The sequence below is a fragment of the Lagopus leucura genome, unplaced genomic scaffold (genome assembly GCF_019238085.1).
Source record: "Lagopus leucura isolate 7727_CA_CO unplaced genomic scaffold, USGS_WTPT01 Super-Scaffold_100002, whole genome shotgun sequence".
NCBI lineage: Eukaryota > Metazoa > Chordata > Aves > Galliformes > Phasianidae > Lagopus > Lagopus leucura.
In genome coordinates, this window is record NW_024962263.1 from 2,923,837 (window position 1) to 2,935,627 (window position 11,791).

Genomic DNA, 11,791 nt, shown 5'->3' on the forward strand with positions numbered 1-11,791 from the left:
AGCAAAGCTTCTGGAAGTAATTCACTTAAGTATATGAGGAGGACTGGAGGGATTTCAGTTACAGCTGGCAGAAATGTTGAAAATTCATAAACTTCAAGGAGAGGAAATGATATATAAGAAAGCAGAACTAATGATACTAGAGTAAAATTGAGAAATAATAATGTGACTGTCTCGGGCTTTCAGGTAGATGGGGACTTGAGGATGTCAGCTGTTCTATCCGAGGTCTTTTTTATTTTGTTTTGTGTTTTGTTTTAATGAAAAGAATCTGTATACAGAGATCCTTATTAACTCCCACTTGCAAATTTGCATTATTCTGCTATGAATTGTGGATAGGTCACATTTGTCATAAAGCTAAAGCAAGAACTCACACTGTCCTATCAGATACCTGAGTTGATATTCGTATCTGCAATTTTATCTGAGGGTATAACCATGCTGGTGCCTATTTTTGCAGGATGTGATCCTTGGCTCAGACCACGAAGCAGTATTGCAGCTAACAAATCTGGTGGAAGGAATCTATATTTTTCACTTGCAAGTGACAGATGCCAAAGGAGATTCAGATATTGACTCTGCTACTGTTGAAGTGCGGCCTGGTATGACAATTAAAAGGTCATCGATACGTTGTGAATACCTCATCTTTGTTCTCCTTTTCTCTTCTTCCAGTGTTGACAAGATTTTGCCAGGCTAAAACACAAATAATTCTCTCTTCCTGTCATCTTCTTGCACTTCTCTCAGTTGGCATTGTGTGTGTTGAACAAGACGTGTCGGAGTTCTTCTTTCCCATTTGCAGCATTGCTCTCCTAGATAAATATCTGAAAATTACACATCTTACTCTCTTAGTTTCAGATGAGACAGGATTGCTTTATTTGGAGTGTCTGCTATTATGCTGTGTTTGGGTTCTAGGAGAAAAACAGCATTAATAACTCACTGATGTTTATACTTGCCTGCTAAGCCAAGGCTGTTCGCAGCAAAGAGCCCAAGGAGCTGGGAGGGAATAGAATTAGGACAGCAGGCTTAAACTGGTCAGAGGTATATTCCATACCATATGACATCGAGCACAAGTTTTGTAGAGGGTGGCACTGCATCTTGCTCTCTTCCACTGCTCAGAGGGTGGTAGTGAGCAATTGCTTGTGCATCACTTGTCATATACGTTTTTATATGTATACAGTCATGACTATTTTCCTTTGCTTTTTCTCTGTCTTAGTAAATAGTTTTATTAACCCACAAGTTCTACTTTTTTTTTATTCTCTCCCCTGTCCCATTGGGTAGAGGGGAAGTGAGCAAATGACTGTGTGATGTTGAGCCACCTACCAGGTTAAATAACAGCACTTAATGTTTTCATTTAGCTACTTATTGGTTTTCTGTCATACATTGTAGTTTCTTGTTTGTTTTTGTGGTTATTGATGGGTTTGGCAAGTAGCAAGATGTGAACTGTGCATTAAGTTTAGGTACAAATGCTGCAATAATGTGTTTGTGTTGGCTTTTTCCTTCTCTTATTCTGAAGAACAAAAACAAACCCCCAGGACTTTCAGAATGTTTTAAATTGGCTTGTCATGGTCTGATATTGCTCATATATAGTCTTGTCTTCAATTGTACGCTCGGTGGTTATGTGATGGAAACAATGAGTTGGGTTTTCAGAAAATTAATGTGAGGCAAGTCTGTCAGATTTCATGTTTGTCTGGTTCCTGGGGAATTATTTTATTTCTTCCTCACTTTATTATTGAATGTAGTCATGTGGGAGTTGGCTCAAAAGTATCATTGCATGTCTGTGAAGCTTGTTTTGTTTGCAAATGCAAATATTATTTGAATATATTTCTCATGTTTGAAGAGAAATATTTTTGGTATTTCTGAATCTGACTGTCCCCATTTAGGCTCATTCCCTAAGTCTTGGATACTACCCTGTGACTCTGTCTTTACATCCCTTTTCCTCATTGGTAGCCAGTAGTAGATCACTGGCAGGTAACTTAAAAATTAGACTTACCTAGCACTTACCTCAGACCTTCACGTGGCAGCATTGTGGGAAACAGATGTTGTTTTTCTGCACAGAGATGTGGTAATGCTGAAATACACACTGCAGTGTTTTTTTCCCTGATAAAAGGGATAAACTGATAAAAGGTGTAATTGCTATCTTACCAGATTTATTTCAGAAATAATGTGAAAAAGTAGGCTAAGTACTTTTGTAGGAACACAAAAGGGGTGGCTTATAAGTGATGTTGGTCTTATGCAGGGATATACAGTATTGATAAGTAATTGTAATACCACATGTTGTCTTCATTCAGTGCTGAAATATATTCCAGGCTCTGATACCAGACCGTGTCTTTCTTCTGTTAGATCCCAAAAAGAATGGTCTGGTGGAGCTGATTCTGCAAGTTGAGGTGGGACAGCTGAGTGAACAGCAGAAGGACACACTGGTGAGACAACTAGCTGTATTGCTGAATGTCTTGGATTCAGATATCAAAGTTCAGAAGATACAAGCATTCTCAGATATAAGGTACAAAGATGCCCTGCTGTGCCAGGAAGATTTATGATTTTCATCAAGTCTTTCACAGCTCGCAGTTAGTTGCAAAATAATGTAGAAAATGTTATTGAAGATGCTACTGTGTATATTTTAAGAAGTGAGTTTCCTCTGTTGTGGTAGGAAATTGATGAAGTGAGCTCTCCAAGAGCTTGGTTTTTTAATATTTTATTTTAAAAAATCCTCTGCATAGATTATCTTTTTTTATTCCCTTAATTATCTTTTATTCCTTCAAAGAAAGTTCATGCAGAATTTCAGTGTCTCTGTTCCATGTAGAGTTATTATTTTTCCCAAATGCTGGCTGGCATAAGATGGACAGACCTTCTCACAGTGAAGCAAATACTGTATTTCAAAATAAGTTTCCAGCTGTATCTCATCATGCTTACTTTGGTTCCCCTTTTTTCCTCTCTAAGCTTCTGATACTTTTAAGTACCTTATATACATTTGCCCAGGTTACTGATCAGAAAAAATCATTTTTTCATAGAAAAACGAGCAGATTTTGCAGTATTCTACATACAGTATCCTACTCCAAAGTAAATATCTTTTCTATTTGCGTTAGAGGGGTGGAAGTGGCCAGATGCAGCATGATTGTTAAAAACCTGTTGACATCATACTCTGAATTACTTCTTGTTAACTGCTCGGTGATTTAAAAATCTATTTCAATATTTATTCACCTCTCTGGGAAGCTCTCAACATTAAAAAAAGGAAAAGAAAATCCATTGTCTGTGGCTATAGTACCTTTAAGATCAGGTTGAATATTAGGAAGAAAATTATTTTAGTGAGAATCATGAGGTATTGGAACAGGATGCCCAGGAAAGTGTTGGAAGTCACCATGTCTGGAGATTTTCAAGGAAAGGGAGATGTGGCACTGAGTGACAGGTTGTGATAGATTGATGGTCAGATTAAATGAACTTTAGTTTTCTTCTCCAGCCTTAAAGATTCTGTGTTGAATTCCAGCTTCCAACTACTACTTCTCAACTAGAGCTGTTCCCTGAAGCACATGATGTTGGATGAGATCAGTACTACCAACACTTCTTGAATTCTCTAGATTTCCTCTGTCTGCTTCAGGATGCTTTGTGATAGGTACTAGACAAGTGGAGTGAAAGCAGACATTGAGTACATTCTTCTCATAAAGTGAGAGTCAGGAAGACTTTTCTTGTTCTCACACTTCTGCTGTGAAGAAACTCAAGAACCTACTGGTGCTTCTGGCTCAGAATAAAGTAGTTGCCGTGATATTTGGATGGAGCTGGCTGATTATAGACGTAATTCCCTAATCTGTATTAGTAGTGATATTTGCTATTCAGAAACAAGCGAAACTGAAGGCTGTCAACTGAATACCTGACACAAGTAATCTCAGACAGCAGCCCTAACCCATATTGTTCTTTCTACAGCACTGCAGTTGTGTTTTACGTGCAGAATGGGCATCCTTCCAAGGTGATCAAGGCATCAGATGTGTCTCGAACTCTGCACGTGCAGCTTCTGAAAGAGAAGGCTGACTTTCTGCTTTTTAAAGTCCTGCGAGTTGACACAGCTGGTATGTTTACCATCTGGTGCCTGGGATTTTTCTTTCTGGAAGATGACGTTGAGGATGATACTTAAAATGCATGCTCATGTGTGTTAAACCAGTACCAGTTACTTGTGTTCTTTTAAAGATATGCTTTTGCCTGCTGTTATGGATAAAGCCTTATCTGACATAGATTAGGAAAACCTGGGAAACAAGGAGAAAGATACACTACTTGTATAATCTTTTGTTGGAAGATGAGCAAAACTCATCATAGCCATACTATAGAACGTTCCATGTCTCTTCGAGGCTTTTAGTGTTCAGTAGTAGGTGTATAAATGGTCAGCTCATCACTGTGTTCACACTATCTTCTAAGGAGATTATATTTGCATCATAAGTGGGCCCTAGGGGGTTTCATAGTGAACTTTTGCTTGAACTTCAAAGCCTAGCCTGACGTTAAGCTGTAGTAGTAACATGGCCCCTGTATGACACTCATATTACAGATATGACTTCCTCTATCATTTAAAAATCAGCAGATAACAATCCAAATGCAAACAGAGTATGCAACTGTAGCACTAAAACTAGTCGCAAATTCTGATTTTGTTCATGTGTTGAAAAGGGCTGTTGTTTTACTGTGAATACACTTGGGTTACCAGAATATATAGGCATCACTTGAAAATATTGCTTAATAGTTTGCTGCACACAGCAAATCTGCCACTATAAGTTTAAGAGGAATAACCTTACTTTATTCTAATGTGACATGTTGTTCTGTCAGATTCTGCTGTAAGCGTATGATGTATCTGTATGTCTACAGATTCTGCTGTAAGCATATGATGTGTAACTGTTCAGATCCTTCAATTCAGTTACGAAATACTGAAATGCACTTTGGTGGTGGTGTGATGCTTGTCTTACAATGCTTGGTAACACTGGCATTCCTGAGATCTCAGGTACTCTAAAAGCTCTTACAAATATGTCATAAATGAAGAAGGAAGCCTGAACTCTGCAACTTCAGCTCATCATTACTTGTGGTTGGATGAATCTGTTCTCAACTTGCGTACAATTTCAGCATTGTATGCATAAGATATTCTCATCTTTCTCTTCACAGCCTGCTGAAACGCACACGTGCTTAATACATGACATCAAGAAGGTTATGAATTAGGTGCTTTACCACCTACCTAGTCTCACAGTAAGGGAATGCATAGCAAGTTGTCTATTTATACAGCTAACTTATGTTTGTTATTGTTCTTAGCATGTCTTTTAAAATGCTCTGGACATGGACATTGTGATCCTATAACAAAGCGCTGTATTTGCTACCAGCTGTGGATGGAAAACTTAATTAATCGTTATCTAAATGATGGTGAGAGTAACTGTGGTGAGTCATTTTTCTTTCTGTGAGACTATTCCTATTTGCTAACAGACCAGGAGGTAGATGCTGGAACATAGATGTTAGAACAGTCTCTTTATTGTCCGACCTGCCAATATCCTTCTATACAAAGAAACATCTTCAGATTATTTCACTCATGTCTTGAAATATTAGAGACTTATAAATAGTAATCCTTATTTTAAACTTTTATTTTATATTTAAATTTTATTTTTTATTTTTTATTATATTATATTATTATATTATTTATTTTTTATTTTTTATTTAAATTTTTATTTTATATTTAAATTTTAAAAACATTTAAAAAAATATTTTAGGAACAGAATTTTAAAAGTATCACGGAGTGGAAAGTGTAAGAATTTTAACTATCAAGGGTGAGAACTTGAGTAAATTTGGGACCATGTGGTAGGTTTGTTTGATACTGCGTGTGTTGCAAAGCTCTGGCGTGCCTTCATCAGGTTTTTGAAAAGCTGAAAAAGAAAGCAACGACGGAGCACTGGAACAGGCTGCCCAGGGAGGTGGTGGAGTCTCCTTCTCTGGAGATGTTCAAGACCTGCCTGGATGCCGACCTGTGCGACCTGCTGTAGGGAACCTGCTTTGGCAGGGGGTTGGACTCGATGATCTCTGGAGGTTCCTTCCAACCCCTACAATTCTGTGATTCTGTGATTCTGTGAAACTTACATTTTCTAAGTTATTGTTTGATGCTTCCATGCCAGAAGTGTGACCTGACCTAAGGAAGTGATGATGTTACGGACTGAGCAATGTACTAATCTATTAATCTTTAACTTCTTAAGCTGATTAATTACACTGTGGTTTGTTGGTTTTTTTTCACTTTACCTGTTGCACCTGGGAAATACAATCTAGTTTCATCATTTTAATCACGTCTGTATTCCATGGCACACCTAACAAATCAAGTTTAATATTACATAGGGACCTCCTATCTAAATTAGTTTAAACAGTTTTAATTTAACTAAACAGGTATTTTGCATAGTTGAAGAAAAGCTGAACTTTTAGTACTCTGAAGACTTAGAGACATTTTGCTGAGCAATGCTCTAGCCTTTAAGTATCACAGAATCTAAGGGGCTGGAAGGGACCCATTGGGATCATCAAGTCTAACCTCCCTGCTGCATGGTATGAAGTAGAAGCACTTAGTAGTTGCCTCTGACCTGTTTTCAGATAATCCTAGAAAGGTATTTAGTCACAATCTGATAGTAAGAAAGGAATATCTTACCCCACTCTGAAGATAAGGGCTCACTGGAAAAAACTCCCCAAGGAAAACTGTCTTCTAAGTACAGAGATATTTCCCAGAACCTTAAACTGCACCCCTTCCAGTTGCACGGGTGAGCTGCCTGTACCTGTGCTCCCAGGACTGGCCAGTCCTCTTTACTAGGTGCTCAGTCAATGGTTCAGGCTGTGACCTAGCAGTTCCCATACGCTACCAAGGCAGGTTCCCTGGAGTAGGCTGCACAGGAAAGTGTCCAGGTAGGTTCTGGATATCTCCGGAGAAGGAGACTCCACAGCCTATTTTGGTGGCTGTTCCAGTGCTCTGTCACCTTCACAGTAAAAAAGGTCTTCCTTATATTTGTGTGGAACTTCCTCTTTTGCAGTTTCTGCCTGTTGCCTCGTTTTGTCACTGCACACCACTGAAAAGAGTGTGGCCCCATCCATTTGACTCCTGCACTTGAGATATTTTAAATAGCGATGAGAACCCTTCTCAACCTTCTTCTCCAAGCTGAAAAGTCCCAGATTTCTCAGCCTTTTCTTGGTTCTGCTGACATACTTGAAAAAGCCTTTCTTGTTGTCCTTGACCTCCTTTGTCTGATTTAATTCCAGGTGGACCTTAGCCTTGCTCCTTACATTTCTGCAGGCCCTGACAGTGTTCCCGTATTACTGCCAAGTGGTCAGGCCCTTTTTCTAAGTTTCATAAACTTTCTTTTTCCCTTTGAGTTTTTCCATGAGTTCCTTGCTCACCTACAGAGGGCTCCTGCCACTTTTGCCTGATTTTTTACTCTTAGGGATGCACTAGTCTTGAGCTTGGGAGAAATGGTGCTTCAATGTCAACCCAAAAAGTAATGCTGTAGAAATTGATAGGAAGCACATGGCATTTGCTGCAAGCTGTAAAGTAAACTGTGGGCAAAGTATCTGTTAGCAGTGGTTGCTAATTTAAAAATCAAAATATGCAAGTAGAGGAATCTGTCACTGATCAGTTGTTCTCTTAAAGCATTGCTGAAATGTCAGACAGGGTACAGCTATGTTTGAATTAGAGAACGAGGACTGAGATGGTTACATTATCCTCTTGAATTCCAGCTTTTATGTGAATTTTGGCTATTTTATGATAGAAAAAATGGGTAGAGTGGAGAAAAGGTTTCGAAAACCCACATTTTCAGTTTGGAACTGTAAGAACACATTCTTCTGAGATGATATGAAGGTGCTGATATCTCCTGTACTCCTTGTGTTTCTTTTTTTCAGAGTGGAGTATACTCTATGTGACTCTGTCTGCTTTCATTACGATTGTGGTCTTGATAGGGTTTGCTTGGTTCTGCATCTGCTGCTGTAAAAGGTACATGATTTGTGTTTCTTTTTAGTTGGGGTATAAGCAGCAACTGCACACAGTTGCCATATTTTAGTCCAGGCCTTAGCACTAAACCACTCAACTCCTTACAAACAAAGCTTCCTCCAGTTGTTTCTGTGTATATATGCTCTCCTTTTTTTTTTGGGGGGGGAAGGGGGAAACAAAAAGAAAGAGGAATATCTTTCTGTGGCTGTTTGCATTCTTCTGTATTTTGAAAAACAAAATGCCAGTGCTGGAATATCCTTCAAATTAAGAGTTTATTTATGTCAAAATGCTGAGTGTGTACTGCAGATTTTCATGATCTTGTCACACTGAGTCCTCCAGCTACTCCATGCTAACAAAAAATATAAGTCACATCCTGAAGGTCACTGAGATAAGACATGCAGATGGAGCTGCTCTCATCCTGTCTTTGACAGGAAAAGTAGGCATGACTGTATGTTTTATTCTCCTCTGTACCCAACATCCTACCTTGTCTTTCCTAGTGAGCCATTAAGAAATTATTAGAAGTCTGCTCAAATTCAAATAACTAGATTTTTTGCTGCTGCATGAAAAAGCACAGCAAAGAGATGCTAAAGTGTTATCAGAAATGATACATTATTCCTGGACTTTTAACTTTATCTGGGGTATCTTTTCAGTGCGTAAGGGATGCTGTTTGAAATGCACAGGTGTTGGTATTGCTTTCTTTTTATGGTTGAAGGAACAGTCCTATTTGGTAAGAAAACATTTAAATAGAAATATGTCTTACATAAGTGTGGGATGCAGCCTTAAAGGCTTGTGTTGATTTGCTAAGAAAGAGGGTGTTCATGGAGTTAGCTGCTTCCTTGCTTTTGTCCTCACATAAACACCTGAAACTTAAGGTGAGGATTTGCAGCTCTGTAGGAGTGAATGCTGGAGAAGAATGAGGAAAAACAAGGTCAATTTTTGGCTACAGACCAGTAGAGCTTTGTCCCTGCATCTGTATGAGGGAGCCGTTCTCTGTTTTTGACTGGTCTTCTCTGTAAATATAACCAGACAAGCTTTACTTAAACTCTCTTAGTTTTAAAACAACCAACCAAATAAGGACACATCTAAACAAGGAGCTAAGCAATTCTTTCAGAAATTTTATTTGGGAACTGATAGATATGTCTATCTTGCATCTAGCTAATGTGTTGGAATTGAACAAACTGAACCTCTGTGGGCTAGGAAATAAGGTCAGCCTTTCCTGATTTCTTCATCTTTATGTATAAGACAGAGCAAATAAATTCTACACTCTGGTCCAGATTGTGCAGCTGATTTTATGGGTATAAACTGGTACAACTCATCTTGAGTGGAGGTTCTGTATAGAGGGTATGTAGCCATGTGGGAATATAGGTGGATTTATGTGAGAGCTAAATATCTTTGTGGTGATTTCCTTTTTAGCAGAAAGAGGACTAAGATAAGAAAGAAAACAAAATATACCATCCTAGATAATATAGATGAGCAGGAAAGAATGGAGCTACGACCCAAATATGGTAAGAGCTATCTCTTTCTTCAAGCAGTACAAGCTGAATTCGACCACCAAGTTCACAGTCAGTGGTTCTAAATTGATGTGTACAATCAGGAGGAGCACAGAAGCTGGAGTTGGCTGGGAATGACAGAGGCAAGCATAGATGGAGAAATGATTGGACAGGAATAAGTTCATTCCTCTCGCACTGCCCAGGGATCAGACAAAGTTCCAAGCTTCTTCACTAACTGTAATTTAGAGCATCTGATTGTCCCTCAGACTTTTTTCATGTAACCTCCTTTCCCCCCCACACACACTTCATAATTTAGATCTGATTTTATCGGTGCACGACGATTCCCTTCTGGATCATAAGTGCCTTCTTAAGCATCAGGTACTCCAGCTGATAACCCCTGCTCATATATATTTTAATTTACTTTATTTCAATTTTTAGCAGGGAAAATATTAGAATCCGGGGAAATAAAATCAATGTGAGAAATAGCTTTTGAAATAAGAAAAATGTAAGATTTCTGTAGAAAATATGACCTCTCATTGCCAGTCGCTTTAATCAGATAGCTGTGCAGACAGACAAACTTCCAGATTCAGGCCATTAGCAGGGGGTCACTATGTACTAAGATCACTTAATTAGCCATAAACCATTGAGGCTGCAGTGAGATCAAAACTGTATCCACCGGACCATATTTTATACCTCCCAGACCAGTTTTTTATATAAGTGGTGGAAGTGATGCAGGCTTTTATGCTGAGTTTCAGAGAGTGTTTTCAATTGTTTTTTCCTATCACAGCAGAGTACAGGATGATCAAAAGCTGTCAGAAGTGAGATGTTTCTAATGAGCTTGCTTGTTGTTGTTGTTTCTGTTTGTTTTGTTTGTAATTTGTAGGCATAAAACACAGAAGTACAGAACACAACTCCAGCCTGATGGTTTCTGAATCAGAGTTTGACAGTGATCAGGACACTATCTTCAGTCGAGAAAGGATTGAAAGAGAGAATCCTAAAACCCTTATGAACGGATCAATCAGAAATGGTGTTTCCTTCAACTACAGCTCCAAAGACAGATAACTGAACGAGGGTAAAAGCACAGAACACACTGGCCCAACGCATCTAAAACGTGTTGACTAGCCTCTGATTTTCTAAATCAAAAACTTCCTAAAGTGTCAACTAATTGCAGGTGAAAGGATAAATTTCTAGAACAGTGGGTAGAAAGGGAGAAGAAAATATATAGTCGGCTAACTCCTATTGTTACTGCTAGAGAAACATGGAAAAGCACGTAATATTTCCTGCATGTTCCATGCTGATGTTTATCTGAAATTCAGAAGGCCATTTTTCTTGTATTGTACTACAAAATTAGCCAGGGTCATTATGCTACTAACAATAGATGGTAACTGAGATACATACAAATTGATGTCCTGTACTCCTGTCTTTTTCTCAGAGGAGCCATGTGATTATGAAACTGACTTAAAACAGCAAAAACCAATATGCAGTATTTCCATTCCTGCTGTAGAGAGCAATATGTTACTGCAGGCTCCATTGTCAGGTTAGGTCAGGAACACAGAGAGGGAACATTTGTAATGCACTGTGTTTTTCTGACTGTGCTTTGTGACTACCTTTTCTAGTGTAGTGATCATCAGCTGAAAATACCTTTGCTTTTAAAGGAAGGTTACAATTTTCTAGTTGCACTTAGCTGTAACGTGATGTGATACATCTTTGTGTTGTAGGATGCAGTGTTCTCTGTATTTACATGTGTATGGTGGCTCAGTGTGGTGTCTGCAGGGAAGTCCAACCTTAGGTTGCTTCTTTGTAAACCTTTACCTTTGTAAAGACAAAGGCACTTCTGCTTTTCCTTGGGTTTGCTAGGCTTTAAAGCCACGTCCCCAGTACTGTTCTTGAAATCACACATGGAAGGTCTGGCTTTTGTACAAAAGCCTCACTAATGGGGGCATAGGAATCTGTGGCGCTGGTCTGGCAATGATGCCAGCCTTTCCTATGGGTTCTTTGCTGACATGTTGGAAGCCTTAGGCTGAGCTAGTATGTTGTAATGCAGAAGAACTCCCCTTGGCAGCACTTTGGACAGGGCTTTGTTTTTTTGCTTGGTGTTTCTTTGTGTGTTGGTTGGTTGGTAGTTGGTTTTTCAGGGGTTGGACTCGATGATCTCCAAAGGTCTCTTTCAACCCCTACAATTCTGTGATTCTGTGATTTATTGCAATCTGACAGTGGAAAATCCATTAATGGAGAGGGGTAGAACAGCGTAGAGATCATGAGGGGCAGATCAGAAGGGGCACAGAGAGAACATACCTCACCCCTGTAACAAAGAATAGCGTGGTGGAGAATTTCTGGAGCTTTCTCCACT

General features: G+C 39.0%; 1 protein-coding gene across 1 annotated transcript in view; it reads left to right on the plus strand.

Annotated features, from left to right (window-relative positions):
• KIAA0319 (KIAA0319 ortholog) overlaps nt 1–10,572 on the plus strand; it is a 35,867-nt gene extending 25,295 nt beyond the window's left edge. Inside the window, exons 14-20 of the mRNA XM_042869271.1 lie at nt 452–590; nt 2,329–2,488; nt 3,904–4,046; nt 5,263–5,385; nt 7,864–7,954; nt 9,365–9,456; nt 10,325–10,572. Coding sequence (XP_042725205.1) covers nt 452–590; nt 2,329–2,488; nt 3,904–4,046; nt 5,263–5,385; nt 7,864–7,954; nt 9,365–9,456; nt 10,325–10,503 — 927 coding nt within the window. The 3' untranslated portion in view covers nt 10,504–10,572. The remainder of the gene's footprint in view (nt 1–451; nt 591–2,328; nt 2,489–3,903; nt 4,047–5,262; nt 5,386–7,863; nt 7,955–9,364; nt 9,457–10,324) is intronic.
• Nucleotides 10,573–11,791: the final 1,219 nt, after the last annotated feature.